The sequence below is a fragment of the Falco peregrinus genome, chromosome 1, assembly GCF_023634155.1.
Source record: "Falco peregrinus isolate bFalPer1 chromosome 1, bFalPer1.pri, whole genome shotgun sequence".
Classification (NCBI taxonomy): domain Eukaryota; kingdom Metazoa; phylum Chordata; class Aves; order Falconiformes; family Falconidae; genus Falco; species Falco peregrinus.
The window spans coordinates 88,285,550-88,312,609 of record NC_073721.1 but is presented as its reverse complement, the minus strand read 5'-3'; the positions used below and the strand labels follow the sequence as shown (position 1 = coordinate 88,312,609).

The window sequence follows — 27,060 nt, the reverse complement described above, 5'->3', positions numbered from 1 at the left end:
GGTGTAGAAGAGTAACTGCTCTTCTTCCCACACTGTAGCAGATCAAAGAGTGGAAGACTTCTAAAGATTCAATGCAGAAAAGAGAAAAAGGCCTTGTGCTTGAGAAGATAGTTATGTGAAAGTGGAGTATTATAAACATAAATCACAAATAAGGTGAAGCTGATGATCCAGAAAGTAATTCCTAGGCATATTCCACAGAAATAAAAATAGACAATCGGGTAGGAATCTGCCTGTCTTCACCAATTCCATCCTTCCCCCCCCCCCCATTCCCTGAAGTATACCATTTTGTCAGCATAGACAGATGTCCAATCACATGAGGCATCACAGGTGCCTGCGTGGAGTCATAAGTTAGTTACCAATTGCAGGGCTACAAATTTGCTAGACAATGAAAAGAGACCTTGGATTCAAAACCAAGCAGCTGACTTGACAGTTTTCAAAATAGCATAAATAATGCTGTACTTCAGCAGTTCTCATCAGTCACACAAAGGATGTCAAAGCTCTGTGCAATAACACCGTGTGCTGCAATGCTGACAGGAGAGAGATGCTATGCTTGTACGTACATCAGTAAGCAACAGACTTTCAAAGTGCAATACTCTGTTCAGAGACTTCCATACATCTGCCCTCTTAGAGCCACAATACAGAGAAGATGTGGCAGAGCACTTGCAATAAGGAAGCTTACAAAAGTATACGTTTAGAAAATTAGTTTTATTTTAAACACAATTTTAGAAAGCTCAAGGAATTAAAAAAGAAGTCAGTAACCTAATGAAGTAATTGAATAATAGGAAGTTTTTTAAAGTATTTAGGAGCCAAACTGTAAAAACTCCCTTTAATCCCAGATTTCCTAGAACTACGTTGCATATGACTGAACTAGGTAATGAATTATTAAGTGGCAGAATGGTATGATCGATACAATGAAACAAAAAGCAGAAGTAAATACTGTTTACTCCAAGAAGTTACACAGAGCTGTGTATTCAAAACCTTACAGACCAGTGCTTTGAGCCGTGACAGTGAATGGAGGGCTGCATATGTTAAAAGTTTATAAATAGACAAGAAATAAGAACCCTGTAACTTGCTGTTTTTGGTGTCAACCCAGTATCAGTTGGTAAGGCGTAAGTTGTCAAGAATACCTGTGATTTGTCTTCAGTGCTCTACTCTGTATTACCAATACCACCCCTCATTCTAACTTCTCTGTACAAAGTTTAGATTTGTAACCCTGGTACCCCTAACTCTGTCCTTAGCCATAACATAAACTATAAATCAAATAAGCCAAACCACCCAGCATAGAACATGTCCTAAAGCCTTGCAGCTATCAAACCTAGACCTGCAGACCCTGCTGTGTAATCCATGAATATGTCTTAACTCTTTCTGCTGCTGTTCATAACCCTAACCTAATCCTATCCTGGAGAGAAACATACCATTCTTTATTTCTTACACGATAGGCTTAGATACTGAAAGATCTGCCAGTAAAACTCTCCAGTACCCCTCCCAAATCTTAAACTCATGCCTAGTTCTACAGGGAACAGTTGATAAAATATCCATAATGCTCTTGAGCAAAGCAGAACATCTCCCTAGAAAAGTCACCACAGTTTTGGTTACTTCTCTTTACCTCTCAATTTGTCTAAAGCTCTTTCTTCACTCCATCCACACCTTATTTGCAAACAAAGAATACCAAGGCAGATATTCTTCCCGTCTCAAGGAGACTGTTAGTTTTGTAAAGCAGTAAACTTTAAAGAAAAAGTATTCCCCCTGTAGTTAGAAGGGTTATTTTAGAACAATTTCAACATTGTTAGAGCACATGTTCTGGCAAGCAAAGGAAAATTCCATTTCCAGATCAAAGAACTAACTGTATAATTTGGAAGCTATTTCTTTCTTACAAAACAATCAGGTGAACAGTTCTGCAAATCTAAGTGTGAATTACTCAAGTTCTGTACTCTTAGGTATACAACTATTGATTCTTGAGTATACAACTATTGACTCTTGTATAGACAGCTCACACAATGCAGCCTCTAGCTGTTTCTAAGATCATCCACACATGCATTAGAAAAATAAGCTTCAATTTTGTATTTAAAAAAAATCTTGTACATTACCCATTTCTGTATATCAGCTTAAAGGCACTCATTTTTGTATATAAATAGCAGTAAGGCTGCTACTCAAATGTTTAATCATTTCAATGTGCTCCTTGAACATGAAGCTGATTATTTCCTTCACTATATATTCTAATACCTCAATTACCAATGCAGTCTTTTTTTTTTTAAAGCTGTCTTTTTACAGCAAGCTGTCAGCTATGACATAACTCATGCACATGTGAAACTAAGACCATGCATCCTGACTGAACAAAGGCAATGCACAATATTGTAGGAAATAAAGTCATTAATATATGATGACATGACTTCATGGCTTTTTCATAATAATTGCTAAAACTGTAAGAGGCGGCTACACAGAATGAACAAACAGGTGCAGTTCTGCAGAATGAGGCTGTCCCAACAGGCATTTTACAGCTATTCTGTTTGGAAGGTATGGACTACACACATGATTCCTACTTTTTCCACTTTAAGATTTCATTTTCTTTTTGCCTTTCCATACAAGAGCCAGAAGAACTTAACATAAATTAAAATATCAAGTCTTATCCTCCCAGCCAATGGAGTAGCCGCCTATGGGCTACTCAAATCACATTTTAAAAAGTCAATAATTCATGAAAATAATGCCCAAAACCAATTAAAATCCTATTTCACACAAGAACAAGAGTAGTATTTTGACACTTCTGGAAGAGAAATAACTACGAAAAGCTGCTACTGCATTTCTATGATAAACATTATGTTAACTATTCAAGTCATCAATACACAGAAACACAAAAGCTGTGCTGAAGAACTGTTGCTATCGACTCCCGAGAGGAAGCAGATTAGGATCATGGTTTGCAGTACCAGAGCGTTTTTTGACTGCAACAAAAACTAAATTTAGACCCAGTTACATAAAAAATACTAATAGCCTTAACACTTTTAATCAGCGTAAGAGGTTTAGAGATACACAAATGATGTAAAGTCTGTTGACTAGTTTTATACTGCTTTTGCAATATTGTGCATTAGTAAAATCAGGGAGATTATGAAATACTGAAACATAATAAAATTACATAAAACATGAAAAACAGGTTATATAGAGTGACTCCAAACTTTGATACTAACAGAAATTTTACCAGAACACATCAAGAACGTATCTCTGCAGATTCATGCAGCATGGGGGCTAACCTACCCGGGTAACACAACACAAGAAGCTGGCAGGTTCAGAGAGCAGGTGGGACTCTCTATAAATGCAGTATTAACACATGTGATCAAAGGGCAAAAAATAAAATGCTTGCTATCTTCATACTGTTGCAAACTGCTGATCCATGGCTAGCACAACAGCACAAGGCAATCTGGCAGGCTTTCAAATGCCAAGTCTGGCATGGTGACGGGCAATATGCTCTGCCAGCTGTGCAACTCCCTTTAGGAGCTGCGAAATGGCAAAAAAGTAATTCCCTGATGATTTTTAAGGATAGCTCATTATTATGGGTTGGCTAGTAATTTATGAAGTATTGATCACATCACACTCAGCTTTTTTTCTCTCCGCAGCAGCTAGACAAGTTCCCTGAAAACAACAGAAGATAAAAATATTGTCCCAATACAAATAATAACTTGGATAAGCTACAACTGTTGCCCCAGCCACATGGTAAAGTTGCAAAATAGGCGGCAACGTTATCATATGTCCCACCTCCCACTTTTTAATAAGTAATCTATACCATGAAAACATTTTCAGGTTCACATCTTGAAGCATACACTACAGGCCAGTTAGCTAAGTGTGAGTAACAATTTTTTTTTTACTTGAATAGTTCATTGCACAGTGCCATCAGAAAGTATTCCTTAAAAGCATGTTTCTATCATGGTGTACTAACAGATACAAAAATTAAACAGTTGACAGTCCTACCAAGTTTTACTGATGACCAAGTTCCACCATGTTCCATTATTTTCCTTCAAGGACTTTCACAAGTTTTCTTGCACAATTTTTCTACACAATTTGAAAGTTACTAGCAGTAAAAATGTTTACCTACCCCCTTCAGAATTATTTCTGAGAAACACTGGTAGTAACAGCTGAGTGAGCATACTATAAAACTTATCCAGATGGACTCAAATTAAAAAAAAAAGTTATTTTGAAGCAATTACTGTAAAAAAATATACCTTAAGGCAAGCATTACCACTGAGAGCTGGCCAGTCACATCTAAAGCCAATTGTTCTTCCCACAGAAATATAAAGACCTGGATAGGAAGCAGTAGTTTCTTCAGATTAGATTAACTGCAATGGTTTTACATAAAACTACAAGTTTAAACAAACCCCAATAAAAGGTTAGCCTTCAACTTCTAAGCTATTAATCATTTTTTCTTTGCAGGAACTCATTCTCAGTGATCTAAGACGGCTCACCCTAGATTAGAGTTGTTGTTCCAATTTACACAGCTGTAAAACAGTCCAGAAAATGACTGTGCTCTGCATCACAACATTATGGTTTAGAACTGGCCAGACAACTAACCGAGCTCTTTGCAGACAAGGCAACTGAGTTAAGTGACAACTCTAAGAAGGTATCAGTGAAACCACCAGCTTGACAAATTGGTCACTCCAAGTGTTGTCGCTTAACAATTATACTGCTAAGAGTTCATTCTCCATAACTGTCACCTAAATATCCCTGTAAACTGATAAGCCACAAGAGGAAAAAAATAGTTTTGGTTGTATCTAAAAAAATCCTTTAAAACATTGCAGATGGAATAGTTCTTTAGCGGCAAAAATTCTGACATTGTTACTTGACATTAAATATTACGCTTTATTTTCTACACCTTAAATAGAAGCAAGGCCACCACAGCCACTACCACATGATGAACTCTTTCCACTGATTTCGCTGTCAGTTTCCAAAGTCAGCCTTAGGCCGAGTTGGACATGGCTTGGGTCTTTTTCTTTTTTGACTGAAATTAACAACAATGCAAATTTCTCTAAATCATTTGTCAAAAAAACCTTTTAGATAAGTTTTTAGCACTTCAGAAAAATTGCGCTGAAAATGAGAAATATTTAAGAAAAGCCTACACAACTGATATAATGTATTTGCTTGGTATCAAAATTTATGAATACCAGATTGCAGTTACAAACTATACTTTTTGGCAGATGCTTGGCTCATTATCATTCAGCTGTTGAACCACAGATCCAGCTTGCATCACCTAAGAGGATTATGCAACAACAGACAGGTTATTATTGCTTAAGGCTTATACACCGGGCTTGGTTCTTCATAATGTTTTGAGTTTCTATGGATTCTTCTTTTCTAGGAAAACAGCTGCATAGCTTATTGGAAGTTCTACTCAAAAATGCAGTCTTTTTTTTTTTTTGTCTTTTTTTTTTTAACTTTGTATCACAGTGGTAATATATAACCTACCAAGCAGAGTCATATTTAAAGTGCACTGCATAAAACAATCTATTTCTCCCATATTTTTATAACTCATGTATTTCTCAAGCTTCCACACTCTCACTATGCGTAAGAAAACATACTTGTCAATTAACAGATATTTTATATACTACTTCTACATTCTTCCTCTACCACTGTGAGCAAGCATTACCGAGCTGAAAGGAGTGATTAGTTCACTTACCACTGAACTGCAACCACTCTTCAGAATTTCTCTGCCACAAACACCAACACATCTTTTACAACAAGAAATTAAGAATTTTATGAGTGTAGTTAGTTTAGATCGATGTGAAACAATGTGCGCTTTCATCCCTTGATTAATACTGGTCAAACAGTGTGAGGTACACTAGAAGTTCACAGCATATACTGCTTATCATACAGGGACGATGCAATTTTAGACCCTAAATTTTAAATCTAGAATTAGAATCCAAAACATTCAATGAAATATTTGCTCTGCTGGCAACTTCATGGAAGATTATTTTCTACAAAAGTTTGTTACTATAATGGAAGCTTTCAACTTCACTGGAAGGAATAAAAGTACTTTTTTTTTTTTTTTTTCCTCCTCCTCTTTTTTTCTTTTTCTTCTTCTGTAAGATCAATACTGTTCATATCAACTCTGGCTAACTACCACGTTCTGTATTTGCAGGAAACAAGCCATGCAATGGACTCCCCCTTTACAAAAAAAATCCTAGTGACACAAATTTTCATCTTTGTCTCATCTCTCTTTTCCAGTCAGAAAGTCGCAAAGAAGGTAAAACTGTTTGTTTTTAAAAATACTTTAAGTTTCAACAGGCAATTTACAAGATTTTTCTGATCTAGTTTCATTATCCCATTTTGAACTACCCTAGGGTCCCTATACAGTTTTCAGATCAAGACCTAGAATTCTGTTTACTGGATGCATTTCATTATCAGATTTGACTGTGAGCTCATCTTCCCCAGCACCATCTTTTTAAAACTACAAAAACATCTGTAAATGCCATGAAACAGAATACCATGCAATGTTCAGATCCTTACAGTTAAGATTTCTTTTACCAAAGTTTCCAAAAATTTTCGTGGTTGAAGAGTTTTTCCCAGGCAATACACTCCTCTTTCCTAACTGAAATACTAATGCATGTCACGTCTTATCAAAGAAATGCTTATTCTACACAAGATGTTTCAGGGTACAACCATCTATACCAATTATTGGGGGAGGAGGGGCAGGGAGTTGGTAGGGTGTCTCTTTGCTTTAATTATTCCAAATGAATAGTGTTTGACAGCAACTAAAAGCTAGTACAGATACAGAAGAGTTCCTACTTTTCCAAACAAGTTTTTCCACCAAATAGATCTCAAATGCTCTCATGAGACTGTTACTGTCACTGAATGCAGGGCATGCTACATTTCCATTAACACATTACTTTGAGACGTGGATCCAGTTAAGTCTAAATATTATTCAGGGAAGGAGAAGAAAGGTTTCCAGCTTCACCTCACCTCCAGTACATACTGTCAAAGTAAAACGATTAAAAACAAGACTGTCACCCACAAAGTTATTTAACTTCAGGGTAAAGCCATGTTGACAATGGGAACAACTAAAGAATTAATTCCGGAATTATTATTAAGGAGTTCTGCTTCTACGTTCCCTTATCTTTTCAAATATGTCTTCATATTCTATCCCATCGGCACGTTTACGCACAACCTACTACAGACCCTAGGGATTCCATAAGACAAGTTATGCCTTTCCTGTGTCTCCACACCTCTTCGCCTCTTAGCTGAGGAATCCTAATTATCCAAGATGACCCTTGGAAGGAAATGTTTAAGTGGTCAGTAAGTACCAAAACTAAGTTTGACTTAAGTTAATATTCTTGCCCTCATGAGCAATAGAGCAAAGAGTAAGAAATGGTACTCCTTGCCAAGTTTTAACTGCTAATGAAGAAAATGCAGAAAACACAGCTTACATTCCATGACAGCACAGACATTTTGAGGAGGTAAGGGAAAATTAATCTTTCATTTTGGACAGGAACAAGAACCAGATTAGTAACTCTAAAATAGATATAGAGAAGTTAAGAGTATTGTTTACAGCAAATTGCAGTTAAGAACAACAGAAATAACCTATCAGAGAACTGACAGCAGACTAGACAAAATTCACGGGAATTTGCCTCAGTTCCACACTGCTTACAAGCAACGAATGAATAGCCAAGCAGCACACCTGCCCCACTGCACAGCTGCAGCCTGTTTATTAAGGATGTCCTGTACCCCCTCTCACTACCAGAACTGTCCACAAACCCAGCTTTCCCCAGTCCCAGCACTCGGATGACTACTGTTGCCTCGCATATCAACTGATTTCAGCCCACGCTTATGCTGATAGACTAAAAAAATAACTAAACAATTTAGCTGTTTTGCTCATACTTGAGCCTTTTCCTTAGTGATGGCATTAATTTGGGGTTCTCTTCTTTATCAGAAGACACAGAAATTTAGTGACTGACTACACTAAACTTTCATTAAACTTAGCTGAATTTGAATCAATGGGTTAAAAAAAACCAACAAACAAAACTGACAAAGGTTTGTGATCACACCATCTTGTCTTTATCCTTTTCTTAAAAACAGCACTATTCTTAGTTTGATTTCCTAAGGGATTTTTTTCTTTTGTTAGTATATTCCATGCAGGCATGTGTGATCTCTGCCCACCCTAAGCCCTCAAGTTAAAAGTCCTAAGGCCAATACGATTTCTGTACAAAGTAACTCACTTTATAAAAGTTCATTAGTATTAGCAACAATAGTAATACAACAGTTTTCACCAGCAAGCATCCAGTATCATATACATTTACATAGCATTGCTACAAAACAGCTACAAAACCAGAGCATTTCTATGAAGTTTTGGCTGTCAATATAATTGAAAATAAAAGTTTTTCTACACTGTAACAAGAAAAAAAAAAAAGTGTTGAGCCATTCAGTCATTCTTACCAAGATTTTCTTTGTGTAACAAACCACATTCACACTTGCATTAAATTTTCAAAGTTTTTACATTTTCAGTATATAGTTCTAGCAGGTTTGGGTTTCTTTGGTTGTTTTTCTGTTGCTGTTTGTTTGTTTTAGAGTCTTCAGTTTTAAGTTACTCTTTTTAAAAGAATCCATCTGTAGATCAGATAGTTTTCTATCTGAATGAGTTGCAAAGTAAATTAGCTTTCCATTGACAGCCCACAGGGCTATTTTTTTGCCACTTTTTCAAAAGGTTTTATTTAAACATATACACAGAGCACGTATTACATTGCTGTTTTATGCAAAAACAAGCAAGCAACCCTCCACTGCCAAAGCTGGTGGTTCACACATGGACAGGGGAAAAAAGGATTAAATTAACTCGAGGCCATTTATTTGCATAAGTTAATTTCTGAGAAATTAAGGTGCCCAAAACTGTGATCATCTTCAACTAAGATGTAAGGTCAATTCCTAGCAGCAGCAGCTACAGCAAGTGCCACTGTCAACTAGAATGAAAAATGGCATAAAAACATGCAATTAGAATGAAACAGGGTGCAAAACCATTAAATCACATGAACTCTTCCTGAACTTAGCTCATGGCACTCTGAACAAACAGCAGGGCATGAATAAAGTCTTTAAACCTTGAAAGCATTAAAATCAGAACTCAGAAAAAAATTTTTAGTAAGCACCATTTTGCAAAATTAGAAGTTACAAATTCTATGTTTGTACAGAAGTTACTCTGAAGCACACAATTACCAGATTTTAAGCTGCCTTACAGCATTATCCAGTTTTCTTAAAGAGTACCTTTCCAAAGCAATTTTTTGATCCTGCAGAGTAATACTTTATACAGAATATGAAATGCTGTTCTGGAACAAATCAGTAAGATGGAGCAGATACAACATTGAGATGCAGCCAGATTAACACTGCGGGGAAGTATAGGTAGTTCAGCTTTAAGTGGGCTATTAAAAATGTACTTTAACTAACCTCCATTTAAAAAACACACAACAAAACTCAAGACTGTCTGTAAACCAAAGTTAGAAAAAAAAAAAAAGAACAAAAATACCAAAACAAAAAAAATAAATCACAGAGACCCCAAAAAGAACAAAACCAAAGAAACCCACAGTTCCCCTCTAATCTTATTTTAGAACAGAAGAATGACTTATGTATTTTGTACACTTTAGCAGGGAATCTATGAAACCAAAACATTGTCTTGACAAACAGAACCTTTCCTGAGAAGGGTTCATAGTCACAAACTCATTTATAATGTGTTATGTGGGAGATGGCAAGTCGTAACAGTTTGAAAGTCAACAACATGGAATGTACCAACAAATTTATGAACAACAGTAGCAGTTATTTATTTACATGTTCAGGGTAGTTGATTTTTTTTTTTATGAATTAGGCTTCCCCTGTATAAATTAGAAAACTACAAGTTGTCGAAATGGGCGAAATCCCCAGTCTTCAAAAGTTCAAGTAAAAACATCTTTGCAGCACTTCCTTTAGACAATAGCATATTGCTCATATAAAAGGTCTCTTATCCTATAGAAGTCCTGACAGAGACAGCCTTCCAATCCAATGCGTCCTGTTTCAGTCTGAAATAAAAGACATGGTGCAATTTATTATCTTTACACTAACAAAAACTCCAATTTTCACTTAAAATATTATTTACCGAAGTTTAAGACACAGAACACCTACCCTGCGAACAGCCACCAGATTGTTGCACACAAGCACTCCTCCTACAAATTCAGCTTGTATACCTTCTCGCAAGAGAACCTGCTTGAAGTCAGACAGTCTTGGCTCATTCATAAATACAGACTGGTGTCCAAGAACCTTTAAACAACACACACAATTTTAATACTTCTGCTATTTAATACCTTCCATTTTTCCAAAGATCTCCTCGTCACTGTGTTAGCAGCAGTCTGGACTAGACTACAAGACTATAAACGGGAAGACTGGTTTTATCTCCATTGACCTGCAGCAAGGCATTTCCAGGATAGGAAGGCCTTATAAGTTATCCATCAAGTAAAGGAAAAGTTTCTTCCTTTGCTCAAATATCGAAGATAAATGGAAAGCTATCATTGAAGATCCCACTTCCAAGCCATGTTATGCAGGGACTGAACTGCAGCTGCTGATCACTACATGACTTCTATGACGTTAATCTGAACAGACTTCAGTGTTTTCTCCGCATTTATCTAGCTCCTAGAACTGACTACATTTTAAGATACTGTTGCACAGTCCTAAAAGCAATTCTAGAGTTAGAAGGCACTGTAATAATTCAATAAAGAGATAGAACATCTACTCACATGTAAAGTATTTAAGAGTAAAGATGAATTTATAGAAATTATTAAACTTAACAAGCTCTCAAATCACTACTATAGAAGCAGACATATGAATGTCAAAGACCTGTACCTCAAGTATATGAAGTATTTTCCATAGCATCAACAAAACAAAAAAATCCAAGAGTGACTAAATGCCGATTAATTTTCAAATCTGCAAGTACTAACTACAAATATGTAACATGCTGATTAAAAACTTATCTTCATAAATAGATGGTACTGTATATGTTAGACACTGTTAATAGATGCAAGAGATCATCCTTGCTGAAAAGCCTAAAATACGAACAAAGCACAGTACCAGGTTTAACAAAGAGAAAATCCAACACAAAAATCCAGTTTCAGTTAGGCTTTCATTTTAGTAAGGTCACCATATCAGCCTCTAAGCACTAGAAAAATGAATACAGAGCTCTTCAAAAACAGAAGCCCAGATCAGCATAACTGCTGTACCTCATGAGGTGGCAGAGGTTCCAAAGTAGGAATGATCTCGCTCTCCTCACACATCTCCTTGTCATCGTCACCGAAGAGGCTTTTCATGGCCTTCTGTTGTGCAATGACACTAGAGTCCGAAGAAGGCATATCCACTTGCATCTCTAAGTCTTCATCTTCCCTCAACTCTCCCTCTTCCAGAATAACTCCAGTATCTACTTTTGAAACCCGCATGTCCAGAACACCATCTATCCAAGCCAGCTCAGCATCCTTGGCTTTACAGAACTGAAGGGAGCTGACAAGAGAATCTTTTAACCTGACCTGGGTTTCACAAAAATAAAAGTACTGTTAGTTTGATGGAAAACACAGAGAGTTTTCTTACTTCAGGCTTTAAAAATTACCAGTTTTCCTTTCACTGTCTCTTCACATGTGTTTGATTCATAGTCTTTTGAAAGGGAAAGGAGGGAATTAGTATCACCAAGGCAAGATGTTCTATAGTTTCAAAATATAATAACCCTCATGTCACTACTCAACTTAAAAAGCAGTGGAGATCAATACCTTTTTTGTCTTGGTTAAAATAAAAAAAAGGACCTATACAACTGCAAACGTGAGTTAAAACTTATAGCAAGAGCAATCACTTCTTTTTAAAACATCAGAAACCTTTTTTGTGTCCAAGAAGTTCCTCAGTTGGCTTTAATAAAGTTAAGAAAAGTTTCTATTGATGCATTTAGGTTACTGAACAGCAGTTCCAAATTTCAACCCTCCAAAATTTGTAATTACTATTTTATTGTAAGAAGGGATACTGTAAATATCATGTTTTAAAGCAACCAAAACATTACCTTGCCCTGATTTCTCTGGTACATTCCAGGACTTCAACCTGTTAAATTAAGCCCTACTCTGAAAGGCTGTTATCCACATATTACTGTGTATGATCCCTATCGTGGAATCAAAGTTGCAACTATATGAAAGATAGTGCAACTAACTATCCATCTGCAGCACAGTCCACTCAAGGGACTAGGATTCTTATGCCCCACTCACATCTATTATTTTCTAATTCAATGTCTCCAGCGTACATCACCTGTTCAGAAAGCTTCAAAAAGAAAAACAAACTAAAGCTACACAGAAGACAGAATTTACCCTTTAGATATATACATATATAAAAACTGAAAGGAAATCAAAGCAATTACAATTTTACTCAAATATTTTGTGAAAAATCATGTCATTTCTTGCACACTAGCAATCCTCACAGCTTTAAAAAAAAACCCCAAAAAGCCAAAACAAAACAAAAAAAAACCCCACCAACAAAATAAACACAGATTTTCACATACTTCACAGAAATTATCCAAGTTTTCTTATTTAGAGCTTAACCATGAAAATTAAGCGCAATATATTAACACAATATAACATATTATCGTAACTTCACTTTCCAAGAACCATCACATTAATTTCTTTTGGGGGGGTAGGGGCATGATTTATTTATTTTTAACAAACTTAAAACATAATCTTAACTTTACATGTTCATTCTTAGATACAAAGGTGGGGGCTTTTTTTTCCTCTTTGCTTTCTTAAGGCCCCCCCTTCAGATTCCAAAAAGAATCCTGAATTGCAGGTAGTGTACAGTGGTACTCTAAATATCAGTATTATAAATATATTATGACTTCAGTAAAGCTAACCAGTGCTCCCATGGACAGAAGCCTTGCCTTTTGCCCTACAGGTAAAAACACAAAGATCTCATGTTTAAGCTTTTAAACACTTCTTATGAATAATAAACTTAAGGAGAATGCTTACCTAGAAGACAGAAACACTCTACTAATGTTTTGATCACACAAACCCAAGTGTACACATAGGTAATAACATCTCTCCTCTCCCAAAGAATGGAAGACCAAATTAAAGTCTGCCAATACAGCTCTACTACAGTTCACATTACTTACACAACTAACAAATTCTAGTACCTCACCTGGTAAATGTGAGTTTCACTAGTTGCATCTACTGTTTCATGCAGTTTTGGCATGTAAACCTTAATATCTTTTCCACCAAAAGCTCTGCAACATTCTGCAAGGTCCTGACTGGCCTCAGGTGGTCCATGGACAATGATGAGTTGTCTTGGTTTCATTTGGTTAATAATTTTTTTAATTGAGTCCCCATCTGAGCGTCCTTCATAGTCAATGTATGTAACTCTGGCTCTAGTTTGAATTAAAAACCCAAGAAAAACACTTTTTAGTTTAAAAGATTAAACATTTAAGTGGTCCAAAGTATTTAAAAACAGAAAATATTTTGAAGTTATTCTGTATCAGCAAAAGCTGTCAGCACAAGGTATACTATGCATCTGTAAGATACAGATTTACCAGGTATGAGCATGTTATGTGTATTTAACACTATAAATTCCCAAAATTCACTTGCATAGTTACCCCAAACATGAGAGAAGCATATTTGGGCAAGTTGTTCTTTTAACAAAATGGATATACATTTGAGTATCTATGCTAACATACTACTGTATTGTTTGTTCTTCCTCTTACTTGTCTCCATCAGATGGGGAACAAACTGAATTTCTTCAGGGTGGGGAACTATAAGATTCTGTACTGTACTCCCAGAAAGGCTAGTAAAAAACTAACCTAGATAGCTTGAGGGTGGGGAGGAAGAAGCAAAACAAAAAGCAAGCCCTTTCCCACTTTCTTAATTCCAAGCTAGCCTTTTCCCAGTTTGCACCATACCCATACACCATTCTAGCAGAACTGACAAGAACGAAGGCACTCACTTAATTTCCATGGATTCTGTTGCAGAAATACATTTGGTAGGAACATCTGATAAATCCTGGTCCATAGGCTCTTCTCCATTTGTCAAACCAGATTCTAATTTGCTTTTTTCTTCCTCTGTTGCTTGAAGTTCTGGAACTAGAAAATCCTCAGGTCTAAAGAATGAAAGGCATTTTGCTTTTAATAGTCTTACAGTAAAACCAAAGCTCTACAGAACATAAAAAACAAACAATGCTGACTATTAGTACTGAAATGTCTTATAATTGTTATTGCCGACAATTTTATTACACTTTCCTTCATTATTTCCATATTTGCACAGAGTTCATATGGAAAATATCACCTTCCTATCTTAAAAACAAACTGGTATCTCGGGAAATGCTAGCAAATTGAGGTTTTCTAGCAAGTATTCATCATGCAAATACAAGTATCGCTAGATTTTTCTAGGATGAACAATGTTCTTCCCTCTCACTACAAATTCATCAAAATTATGTGTAATTTAAAGGAGAAAAAAACCTCAGATTATTAAAAAAAAAATCAAACCTTCTAAGATAAAAGGAAAAAAAAAAAAAAAGCCTGGAGTGGAAACACATCCCAAGAGGTGTGAACACAGGCCAGGGATCACCGCTCTGCAGCTTCAACCCCATCACAAGCTTCCTGTGAGACTTAGTGCAAACTGTCCTAACTGTTCAAAAGTTACTGCAGTTTTGGAAGAATATGTAACAGTACTGCAAAAGAGGCAAAATGGCACTTTCTATTACTTCTGCTTTTTAGTTATTTCATAGTTATTACATGTTAGCATGCATTTACCACCACATACTTGATAATCTCGCCATATTCATCCCATTTAATTCTTTCTTCAGGGGCTGGAAACATTGGATAAGACTTCTTTGCCTGTTTGAAGAAGCTTCCTTTCCGGCTACCTTCACCTTTCATCATCAAATCATGTTTTGTCTTATGTACAGTTGGCTGATCAATATCCTCTTCAGCATCACTCTCATCACTGGAATCAATATCTGCCCTGAAACGACATTCATAAAAAAACCACTAGCTCTTTCCCTTCAGCTTTAGTATTACATAAACACACTGACTGGAAAATAAGTTGATAAAACACTAGCCAAGGACAAACACATTTTGTGTATCTGAGAAAGAGCTCACAGTCAAAAGGCAGATGAAACAGGTCTATCATAAACAACAGATTAAAGACAACCACTCCTGATTCCTCAGTGCCCTCAGACAAGTCTATCAAAACTATGATTTTCATTTATCCCTGTAAATGGCTGAAGCAGCAGAATGATCACACACAAATCTCAACTTTGATCAAATCAGAACGCAAAAACAGCCAACATACTTACTCTTTAGACTGTTCCAGCTTCTTAGCTGCTTCTTTCTTTAGTTTCTCCTTTTCTAGGTATTCTTCAAGTTCTTTTCCTTCCAACTTGACACGTTTTCTCAACTGCAGACAGAATTAGAATTGCTATTATTATGAGTAGCTGACTTCAATACTTCTCTTAAATACAAATATTCTTGTCAGTAGTGTCTAAGTACAAAGGACAAATACAACTCATATGTCACATACAAGACAATGTTAGGCAAATGTATGGCACCTTAGCATGGCAAAATTATGACAATCGATCAGTAGAGTCTACTTTAACAGAAAAGCATTTCTAAAAGTATCAAAAACAATTAGTTTTCAAAAATTTCTTAAAACATCTCCAGGAAATCTAAGTGAATGCAAGTACTCTCAGATGAGCAGGCTTGCCAGTCTCACCTCCATCCCTCAAAAGGTGATGGAACAGCTCATTCTGAATGTCACCTCTAAGCATGTGGAGGAAAAGAAGGTTGTCAGGAGTAGTCAATATGGATTCACCCAGGGGAAATCATGCCTGACCAACCCAGTAGCCTTCTATGACGGAATGGCTGACCGGGTAGACAAGGAGAGAGCGGTGGATGTTGTCTACCTCCGTTTCAGCAAGACACAGTCTCCCATAACGTGCTCATAGCTAAACGCAGGTGCACTACATGAGCAACCAGTGAGGTGGATTGGGAAGTGGCTGAGCAGCAGAGCTCAGAGGGTTGTGGTCAGTGGTGCAGAGCCCGGCTGGAGGCCTGTAGCTCGTGCTGTTCCCCAGGGGTCAGTGGTGGGTCCAGTCCTGTTCAACTTATCCATCAGTGACCTGGATGAAGGGACTGAGGGTACCCTCAGCCAGTTTGCTGATGACACAAACTGGGAGGAGTGGCTGATTCACCAGCAGGCTCCGCTGCCATTCAGCGGGACCTGGGCAGGCTGGAGAGCTGGGCAGAGAGGAACCCAATGAAGTTCAGGAAAGGCGAGTGCAGGGTCCTGCACCAAGGGAGGAACAACCCCACGCACCAGTACAGCCTGGGGGCTGGCCTGCTGGAAGGCAGCTCTGCAGAGAAGGACCTGGAAGTGCTGGTGGACAGCAAGTTGCCCATGAGCCAGCAGTGTGCCCTGGTGGCCAAGAAGGCCGGTGGGATCCTGCGGGGCATTAGGAGGAGCGTGGCCAGCAGGTCGAGGGAGGTGATCCTCCCCCCTCTATTCTGCCCCACTGAGGCAGCATCTGGAGTGCTGTGTCCAGTTCTGGGCTCCCCAGTTCCAGAGAGATGGGGAGCTACTGGGGAGGGTCCAGCGGAGGGCTACGAAGATGATGAGGGGACTGGAGCATCTCCCTTGTGAGGAAAGGCTGAGAGAGCGGGGCCTCTGTAGCCTGGAGAAGAGAACACTGAGAGGGATCTTACCGATGTCTACAAACATCTTAAGGGCGGGTGCCAAGAGGATGGGGCCAGGCTCTTTTCAGTGGTGCCCAGCGACAGGCCAAGGGGCAACGGGCACAAACTGAAGCACAGGCAGTTCCTTCCATCTGAATGTGAGGAAGAACTTCTTTACCTTGAGGGTGCCAGAGCACTGGAACAGGCTGCCCAGAGTGGTTGTGGAGCCTCCTTCTCTGGAGACATTCAAAACCCTCCTGGATGTGATCCTGTGCAACCCGCTCTGGGTGAACCTGCTGTAGCAGGAGGGTTGGACCAGAGGTCCTTCCAAACCCAAGCATCCTGTGATTTTATGAGCAGTGGGAGTTTTTTTTAATTTTTGTGTCACTAACATCAAATCAGAAGAACCTGGTGAAGTCATACTAGCAGGTAAAACAATGGTAAATTTTGTTTCTTTTCTGAAAATCAGATTAGAGTATAGATCATTTTGAGTAATACTGAATTCTGCTAACAGTCCAATACTGTAATTCTATGCTTCCAATCCAATCTAAAACTAAAATAAAGCTGCATCATCAGGATTGAAATTATCACTGCAATCACAGGAGACTCCCATAAATTATAACATTTACCAGAGATAAGTAGATACAGGTATATAAATTATTGAAAATAATTTGGAAGCATGAATAATGATTAAATGTGTCTTAATTGCTAGCTTTTGGTTGTCTTTATAATTGTGATGGGATATATTATACTAATTTGACTTGATGCTCCCCTCGTCCAAAACCAGAGTATTTTCCAATAAGAACAATCCATTGTATATTGTGATATGTATATCAACTGCAAACAGAATTTTTTCTCTAACAACAAAACCACAAAGAAAAGTGTTGTCTAAATATTTAAAAGCAGCTTCATGCTCATCTATATAGAGTATTAATTTTACCCAACCACCAAAAAGCATTTTGCAGTTACGAATGAGACCTATTTTTAAGTGAGTTTATCCACAATTGGATAAACATGCAACATACCGATTTCCCTCCTCCACTAGAAGTTTCCAATAGGTCAAAAAGGAAACCAAATTCAGTTTTGCTCATATTCCCCAGATGGCCCACAATAAAGAAATCTGAGAGTATATAGACAACTCTTACCTCAATATCTATAACTTTTTCAGAAGGATTATCAATCAGGAATCTTGCTAATGTTCCAGGTGTAGTGCGGTAAGTTAAAATTATAGAGTTTTTGGCATCCTGGCACCATTGAATGAAAAGATCTCTAGAAAACCCACACTCCAAGTCAGGCTGACTGGCAAGAACAACTTTTGGACTAGGTACTCGAGCTAGATCAGATAAACTATGACATAAGGAAAGATGGCGGAACTGAAAAGGATTGTTTCTCTTGTCTTCAAAGCACCTCATCAACTTGTCACTCATCCATTCAACCTGAAATATGTATTAAGAAAAAGTTATGTATAAGAATACAAGTTCTAACGATAATGTACAAACTTTATAAGATGTACAGGATGCCATATGCATGTGATTACATTAATCATTCTCAGCAAGTGGAGAAATACTGCTGAGTGTAAACAACACAGAAACAAGTACTGTAAGTCATCTTTTCTAACAACTATAAACTATGCTAACAAGGCTTACGATAAAAAAAGGAAATGAGCATTAAGAAACATGTGCACAGCCATGATTGGACTCTTACTTGATCACAAGAACAGAGACACACACACTATAGAGCAAGGACAACACCCAGTATTTAGCCATTTTTTACTGTTAAAAAGAATAACACAATGCTTTTGCATGCACATTCCATTACCCTCTTAATAATTGTATTTTAAAATCAAAACAAACCTGTGACTTAGAGAACTCCACTACATTGTAGCTGACGTTATTCAAAAGTGCTAGAGAGTAGACTCCTAATCCTGCATCTTTCGTTCTCCAGATCTGATCAAGAAGTTGAGCAAGTTCCAGAACTCTGCCTGCTGTATCCACGGCTATTAACACATTTCCATCACCTCGTAATGTCTCCAAAACATTAGCTAAGAAGAATAAAAAACAAAACAAAAACCTACTTATACTTTGAACCAAAATGAGAATGTTTGTGGTGTTGGGGTTTTTTTGTTTGTTATACCACACTAGCAATCACAATCAAAAGCATACTGAACACAGAAATAAATTAAACTTCAGAAGAGATTCAAAAACACATTTCCACTGAAATTAAAGGGAGCTGGAGCTCTTCCAGTAGCTCTGAAGATCTCACTGCTTTGATACTACTTTTTCTTGGTTTTTCTTTTTTTATTAAAAACAACATACTGTAAAATGGGAATTTAAAAAACAATGTGGTGAGGAAGGTCAGTTAACAAATCCATTAAAGGTTAAGTGATGCTGGGTAAAATATACTGCCTTCAAATATGGTTCATTGTTTCAAGAAAATCTTTAACCCACTGGATGAGTACCAGCAGAAAAAAAAAAGGTAATTTAAATATTAATAAAGGTTCTTAGCCTGGATGCTGATGATTTTCTCATAGAAAAACAACTTACAGTGGTTAATAAATGACATGACTGCTATTTTCAAGCCTAAACAGAATACATACTCAGTAGCTGTTCATCCCTTTGCTTCCTCCTGGGCTGTACATAAGTAGCATTAAATGAATCTGTAATAAGCAACGAAGGCCTGCTCAACATTTCCAAGGAACATCCATTCAGATGGCTGTGGAAAAAAAGGCAAAAAAATCTCACTCTTTGCATTTCTGTTTTATGAGAAAAAATAAGACAGCTAGCTTGCAGAAGTCTGCATGTACAGAAATCAAAACTCCTCAGCAGCTGAATGCTTCCTGCTTCAAACTTGCAAATAAATAAAACTGAGTGGAATAACGAAACCCAGAACTAATACATGTTTCAAATTGATTAATCTGAATGCAAGGGAAATTAGTGGTCTTATTAGAGCTGGAAAGGCACTGCTACTTCCATACCTGTTTATCACACACTACAGGACACACACCAAACACAACATCCAAGAAATATGTATTGCTATGTTGAACTTACATCTCCCTCTTGTGGTTGAAATCAACTGCATAAACAATTTCTTCCTCTCCATCCTTGACAATCTTCCAGATTGTACCTCCTATCATGTGGCCAGCTGGCAATGGTGTGATTGACAAACCATGTCCTTTGCCTACAAAAGTTTTCAATATTTTAGGGACATTACATGTATTCAAATCCATTACTCTGAGTAAGAGAGAGAAATTTTAAAGAACTGAACACCAGAATTATTACTGGGGAAAAAAGTCAAACGAAGTACAAAAAAAATCAGTAACATATCTGTCCTTCTCATCTAACCAGTAGCTTTGATTTTTTTGTCTCTTATTTTGCCTCCAGAAAAAGAAAATAAAGTGAAAATCACTTCCTCCCTCCACCAGTACTTAGAGGCACTGAAGAGCTGCTGTAACTACAGACATAAGTTACATATATTATATTTTATAACAAACATATTACATGAAAGCAAGTACACTGGTGAAAGGCAGACCTCTCTTTGGGGCAACACAAAATGTTTACTGTATCATTCACTGTCTAGCTACTTATAAACCCACATATAAAAAATTACACAAAACGGGATTTTTCCAGAATTACAAACATCTAAGCCAAACAATACCAAGAAAGGTGTTCAGGTGTTGCAGTCAGGAATGACTGATCTTTTCAGCACTGATGCCTTTTTTTTTTTGTAATGCACTGTTACTCCTTGTCATTGGAGCTAGCTCGTATCTTCGTCAAATTAAAACTAAACCACCCATGACCGTCATTCACTGTCTTTACTGCATTCTACCAAGTTGAACAGAAGTGCACAGCTTGAATAATAATACCTAGAAATTATCTTCTTCAATGCATCCATTTAGTCTTTTCTAATCATCTCCATTAAACATGGGAAAGTAGGGCACTTTAAAGTTGTTCACTAAAATTACTTTTTAAGATTTAGAAGTTTGCAGCATGGACATAGCCTTGCTACAAGTATCTGGAAAAGGGTCAAAAGCCCTTCAAGGATGGCATCCCATGTCTATTTTCCAAATTACAGGGGCAAGTATTTTGGCAAGCAGCATTCAGTAACTGGAAGATACATCTCCGAGACAAGTTGCTGGTGGTCAGCTTGTATATAGTCTTTGTTCAAGAACAGGGTTTCCATTTCATTCTATCTTTAAATTCAACATAAGTGAAAAGCTGCTGATTCTGTGGATGCCACAGTTGCTAGCAATGAACTACACTGAGTATCAGTCGGTGAAGATCTCCTCATTAAATCATCCACATGCTGTAACTTAATCTCTGCAACCTATTCATTCTCTAGAAAGCTTTCCTTTGTTACTGGTTACTGATGAGTTCTGAGGTATCTACCACTAGGCATGAGTACATGTTTTTGAGACACAAGAAAATTCCAAGAAAAATTCCAAAAACACTAAACAAATACCTAAATATGCTTTGGCATGACCTCCTCCCCATTAAGTGGAAACTCTACACATTTCCATACACAATTACTGAGGCAAACGTTCAGCTGATACAGATTAACACAGGGCTATTGAATTTAGGCCTGCAAAATGCACATTTCAAAACTTACTCCCTTGAAGAAAAAAAGTTACTTTAACTGTCAATGACTATGCTGTCTTTCACTAAAAGTAGTTTATTTAAACTTTGGTGACAACTTTACCTTTCAAGTTCACAATCTGAGAAAATTTCAGCTGTTGTATTTTATCAAAGGCTGCATCTACATCATCCAGAGTAAAGAGTGTGAAATCTTCAGTATTATGGCGGGACTAAAACAAATAAGAAGTATAGAGCGTTCAAGTGCCTGAGCATTCTACCATACCAAAGACATTATGTAAGAAAGTGTCAACTTAAATATACCTGGTAGAGATCATACATAAACATCTGCCCCATTTTATATACAGGAATAGTTGCATAAATGGCACAATTCAACCCCATTTTTCCAACTGCATACGGAAGAGCACCGAGGTGTAGAGGGTCAGGATGAGAAAGAAGTACAGCATCAACCTGATGTACATGTCTATAAAAAGAGGGACAACAGAAGTTGGTAAAAAGAGTTCTGTATGGTGTTACATACTCCCTATTATGGCTATTTTGACAGTACATAGAAAGTCTGAATGCCAAATAAGAAAACCTAAATACTTCAGGTTTACAACAAAGTTTTTAAAGCCATAAATAAAAGTTACACATATTTCCAAACATTCAAGGACTTAAAAATGCAAGTGACTTCTGAAAACACTATTTCAAGGTCTGAAAGACGTAAGTTTCACGTCAAATCTTGATTGGAGAGATGTAATATATACTTGGGACATCAAAGAGTACAATAACTGAGGGGCCAAAAATATTATCATTGCAGACACGCTACAAATTGTATATACATCTAAAAACCTAAATCAAAACTTACTTCTTTAAAAAGAGAAAACGTCAAATACATAATTTAAGTGGCACATAAATTTGTAGTGTTTTATTTATTTTAAAAATGTAAGGTTTTTTTCTTGCAAAGTGTTGCATAAAATAAGAACTCAGACTAAAAGCTTACTACCTATCAGACCTGAAAAACTTGAGGGCATAAAATATATGCAACAAATGCAAATACGATTTGGGCTGAAAGCTTTTTGTTTCCCTCACATATAACTATGAAACACACATCCTTCTAGATGGCTGTTATTAAAAAGTGGGTTTTACCTAATCGCTTCTGAAATAAGACACTCAAAAAAAATCTTATATATCATCCTTACTGCATAATAATCCACTGCTAAAAGACTTCAGACAATAGAAGTGTGTCAAAGCTAGAAAAGTTAATCTATAAAAACAGCATCTATTTTCTACAGGAACTTGTATGTTTCAGTCCTAACCTCATAATCAGTGCTTGGCTCCTTGCAGTAAACCTGCAGAAGTTCAGTATTAAAGTCTAGACAGGTTTATTTCTATGCAGGGCTGTAGGAAGGTAACGGAAGCTGTTTTCCTGACAGTCTATTCATCTTGGAACAAGAAGAGAGTGTCGGACCACTTTGTATTCAGCCTACATACACTAAGGACTCTTTCATTTCAAACTTAGTTAACCATTCTAAATTAGTTCAGACCCAAGGTAAGGCTCCGATAAACTCTGCTCTGTCATGTTTATGACAAAAACAAAACATCGAAGCCAAAACAAACAAAACAGTTTGAGAATTACAGTTAATAGATGTAACTCATTAGACTCACAAGAAAAGTTTTTCCTGGAAATGTTTCAGCAGCCTAATTCCCTTCATATAAAACATACTTCAAATTATTAAAAAAAAAAAAATCCACGCAAACCAGAACCTGTTTAAACCCAAAAGATGGATTTAACATCACCATACAGAAACCACTGCATGGTATTGAAAATTTTCAGAAAAAGACAAGACCTATTTTACAAAAGCATATAAAGTGAACTACTTACTTCCTTAGAGAATCAATAATGTCCATAGAAAAGTTTTCATCCCAGCCACAGTCCAAAAGAAAACGAAATTCATCTACTTGCAACAGATAGCAAAGGGCAGACTCCTCCTGCACCCCTGAAAGTGTAGTCAACTTGATAATCGATGTCATTTTCCTCTCCCAAGTATTTAATCTCAAAAAGAACTAACCTGAATGGGAGAAAAAAAGGTTTCATTGACTAATCCAAAGGAAAAGTCTATTTATTTAGCTCCAACTTCATGCGTTTCTGAGAATACACAGGATAAGCGCGCTGAATACTGTTCAATACAGCTACAAGATACCATTTCAGTCTCAGACGTTAACGTTTGTCAGCTGTATGTCTTTTGTTACTAGACAGAGAAATTTTTTTTTACCATTAAAGAGAAAAAAGGATCAGCAGGAGCGGCGCAGCCCGCACCGCCGCCCCGGGGCCAGGCGGGGCCCGCGGCCCCTCAGCCCCGGGGCAGCCCCAGGAGGCCCAACGCGGGGCGGGGCGGGCCAGCAGCTCCACAAGCCGGCTCCAGCGCCCCGCCGGGCCCCGCCGCCGGGACAGCGGCCCTAACGGGGTCAGCCTCGCCGACCGGGCCCGGCGCCAAGAGGGCGAGCCGAGAGGAAGCGACGGAGGAGAGGAGGAAGAGAGGGGCGAACTCGGCGAGGTCGAGCCAAGCGCTTCACGCCCCAGTACCGGGCCGCGCCCGCCGCCCCGCGGGGAGGAGAGGGGAGGAGAGGAGAGGGGCATCGAGCGGCGGGCGCGCGGCGCTGCCTGCCTCGCGGCGCTGCCTGCCTCGCGGCGCTACCTGCCTCGCGGGCCGCCCGCGCGCCGGCCTCCCTCAAGCCCAGCGGGGCGCGCGCCTGCCACCCCCCGCCGCAGCGCGCGAAACGCTCCGCCATCTTGCGGGAGGCGGGGAGAAAGGAGGAGGAGGAGGAGGGAAGGTGGAAGGGTAACGGACGGCACCACTGCCAGGCCGCCGGGGGGGGGACGGCCCTACCCCACCTCCCTGCGCAGCCCGTGGGCTCTCCCGGCCTGCTGGCGCCGCCCGTTGCCCTTGGTGTGGCCGCTGCGCGGAGACTGGCGGCGGCGGCGGCGAGGAGCGGTAACGGCCGGGGCAGCGGGGCGGGGGCAGCTGCGAGCGTGTTCCCGCGCTACGGGCGGCGGCCTTTCCCGGGAACGCCTCGCCCCGTGTCCTCTCCCTTCCGCCGGGACGTGGGGCCGGAGGGGCCGGGCGGGAGCTCCTCTCGGCCCCGGGGCTTTGTGCCGCTCCTGCCCCTGCGAGCACGGGCGGGGGGGGGGGGCGGGCGGCCTCGCGGGCGGGCAGGGGACAGCGTTTCTCCGCGGCCGGCGGGGCGGGAGCGAGCGAGGCCCCGTCGTGGGTCAGACCGCGAGCCCCGGCCCGGGCCGCTATCGCGGCCGGCTGAGGGAGCGGCCGGGAGGGGGCGGCGCCGGCCGTGTCTTCCCCTGTAACCAGATTGCAGGTTCGAGCCCGCAGCTGGGCGACTTCCTTGGTGTCTCTTACAACTTCCAGCAAGAGCTGGTTTGGAAGGCTTTGGTTAGGTTGGGAAAATGTCGCTGGATTATAGAAATGGCCTTTCTTCCTTATCTGTCAATTCCCCACTGAATGTACAGCATATTTTTCAGTCTTGTTACGAATAATAAACGTCTGTCTACCAGAGTTTGGTTATACATGCATTTGTAATGTTTTACAGAATGTTTACAGAACAGCAAACTTCAGTGGGTGCATTACTCTAGAACACCTAAAGGGAAATTTCACCAGGGGTATTTTAAAAGAGATCTTCTACTTCTTTCCCATTTTAGAATAAAATCCTATTTTCCAGGACCAAGAGTGAGTTAGGACTATTTCTAAGAAACCTGTGTATGGGTTTGAGAATAGCCTGTGTCTTGCAGGGAGTGTTTGCTGGCCCTCATGTTTATTACGCTGTTGTAGGATCATAGTGAGTGAGATTAAAGGTGCCAGGTATGCAACACTTTCCATGTCCAGATCTATCTGTAACTCTTATCTGTTATGCTTTTCTTTCTAGCAGTCATGGTGAATTTTGCCCAAGCTGTGCGTGATCACTGGGTTCACATCCTGGTTCCCTTAGGATTTGTGATTGGATGCTATTTGGACAGAAAGAACGATGAAAAACTGACTGCCTTCAGAAACAAGAGCTTATTATATAGAAGGTCTACTTTATGATGCCTCTTAAATATACATATATAGAGAGAGTTACTTTGCAAAGTGCTTCTTTTTTCTTTTTGAGAGTCTAAAGTCTGAAAAAAAATCAGGGATGCTGTCAAAATATTAAAAGGAAGAAAGCTCTAAAAATTTCAGCAAGCATTCCTGAAGGGTTTTAGGGCACTTTAACGCCTTCTGAAAAGTGGGGCTTGATTGGGGCTTGGTCTTGAAAGAGAGGATCATTAACTGCTGTCAGTCAGGTTCTTGTCATGAAATGTGGAAACCATTATTTGGTCTCTGTCTAGAACTTCAGTGGGAAACAGTGCTTGAACTTTTAATTTTCAAGTTTTCAGTGGATTGTAGCAAACTTCTGTCTTAAATTTTAAATGATCACAGCCCTTTTTAACTAAATACTTTCATAAATATGTATCATTTAATAACCAAGTTTTTGAAAATTAACACAATATTTATGTTGGCAAGTGCTGTATCTTCACTGAAGGACGTGACTATATATGCTGTTAGTTTGGGCTTACTGGCTGACTTAGGAAGAATTGAGATAATACATTGCCTCATCTATGGCAGTTCTAATTCTGTATTAGGCCACAGTGTTAATGAAACACTGTTAAAAAAACCTCATGCTGCATAGCATGGACTAACGGTAGGAATGTTGTTATCAGTTTGCAGGCGTTTTTGTTTTTTTAACTCCCGTCTCACCTAAATTAGTTCTGAATAAGAAAGTAAGCTTATGATGTAATCTGACTTACATTAGCACTCTTCTTATTGCAGTTGCTGATGAAGTTGGGCTGGTATTTCAGTATATTGCAAAAGTCCCGTCTGCTTTCACACCTAGTTCTGTTCCCACTACAATAATATTTTTTTTTTATTTAAAAGAAGTAGAATTTTTCCTTTTGGATCCCATTATGCAAAAAGTTTGTTCAGTCCTTAGAGGTTGGCTGGTTTGTGCTTCCATTTACATGAATGGGAGTTACGAGGACTTAATCCAGTGAAACTTTGGGGAGAAAGGAGGAAGCTTATCAGTATTGATTTGTAACTGATGATTGCAAGGAAACTTAAATTTACACATAGCTCTCAAAATTAAGGTTTTGTAGAATCAGTAATTGCATTTATTAGTAACAATTCTACAAAAAATACCTTAATTTTAATCTCTGCCCTGTTATTTTTTTCTTTCCACACAGAGAACTGAAGCCTGGTGAAGAAGTTACATGGAGATAAAAGGCTGCTGATGAAATGGAAAACATTTTTGTCTGATTCATCATCATGTCTCACACATCGAAAGAATAGGATTATGGTTCTTTATCTTGAGAGAATATGTAAAGCTACAGAAAGGGACACCCGCAACTCATCCATGCCAGTTTAATTTCCAATCTTGCTTTTTTGGAATATGTTTAATTACATGACTAATATGTGTCCAGGAATTCCTTTAGTCCACGGGTGTTGAGAGCTTTGTTCCCTGAAGTCATTCTCTGGAAAGGGGGGGGAGGAAGAATTATGTAATAAAGAAAAACTATGCAAAAATCATTCATGTTGTTATTGATCTGTATGGTGTGCAATTCCTGTATTTATAGCTAATTTATGAACAAGCCTTCAAAGGAATACTTAATGTAGACCCAGAACGTGGTCGACAGTTGTCTGTAGTTGTTTTTTTTAATTGAATCTGAGCAGGTTTGTTTTCAGATTTCCTCTGTAGGCTCGGTGGAGCGGCAGCCAGCGGGGTGCTGCAGCTTTGCGGCCCAGCGAG

At 38.7% G+C, this 27,060-nt stretch overlaps 2 protein-coding genes across 6 annotated transcripts; one reads left to right on the top strand and one right to left on the bottom strand.

Moving 5' to 3' along the window:
* Nucleotides 1–8,168: 8,168 nt before the first annotated feature.
* On the bottom strand, nucleotides 8,169–24,046 carry CPSF2 (cleavage and polyadenylation specific factor 2). The gene is made up of 15 exons (XM_055808273.1): nucleotides 23,925–24,046; nucleotides 23,111–23,297; nucleotides 21,550–21,709; nucleotides 21,353–21,458; nucleotides 19,705–19,834; nucleotides 19,254–19,369; nucleotides 18,511–18,698; nucleotides 17,803–18,093; nucleotides 15,283–15,383; nucleotides 14,748–14,948; nucleotides 13,933–14,085; nucleotides 13,135–13,360; nucleotides 11,199–11,498; nucleotides 10,111–10,245; nucleotides 8,169–10,007 (listed from the first exon to the last, which is right to left on the bottom strand). The coding sequence occupies exons 2-15, from the start codon at nucleotides 23,257–23,259 to the stop codon at nucleotides 9,915–9,917; spliced, it is 2,349 nt and encodes a 782-aa protein (XP_055664248.1). The 5' UTR covers nucleotides 23,260–23,297; nucleotides 23,925–24,046; the 3' UTR covers nucleotides 8,169–9,914.
* On the top strand, nucleotides 23,673–26,840 carry NDUFB1 (NADH:ubiquinone oxidoreductase subunit B1). Of its 5 annotated transcripts, none has more exons than XM_055808832.1 (3): nucleotides 23,673–23,808; nucleotides 25,165–25,309; nucleotides 26,498–26,840. In XM_055808832.1, exons 2-3 carry the CDS (start codon nucleotides 25,170–25,172, stop codon nucleotides 26,532–26,534), a joined length of 177 nt encoding a protein of 58 aa, XP_055664807.1. In that variant the 5' UTR covers nucleotides 23,673–23,808; nucleotides 25,165–25,169; the 3' UTR covers nucleotides 26,535–26,840. The 5 variants fall into 5 exon arrangements, with proteins under 5 accessions (XP_055664807.1, XP_055664874.1, XP_055664751.1 ...); XM_055808899.1 differs by lacking the exon at nucleotides 23,673–23,808 and adding an exon at nucleotides 24,067–24,221; XM_055808776.1 differs by lacking the exon at nucleotides 23,673–23,808 and adding an exon at nucleotides 24,079–24,211 and having other exon boundaries at nucleotides 25,168–25,309.
* Nucleotides 26,841–27,060: the final 220 nt, after the last annotated feature.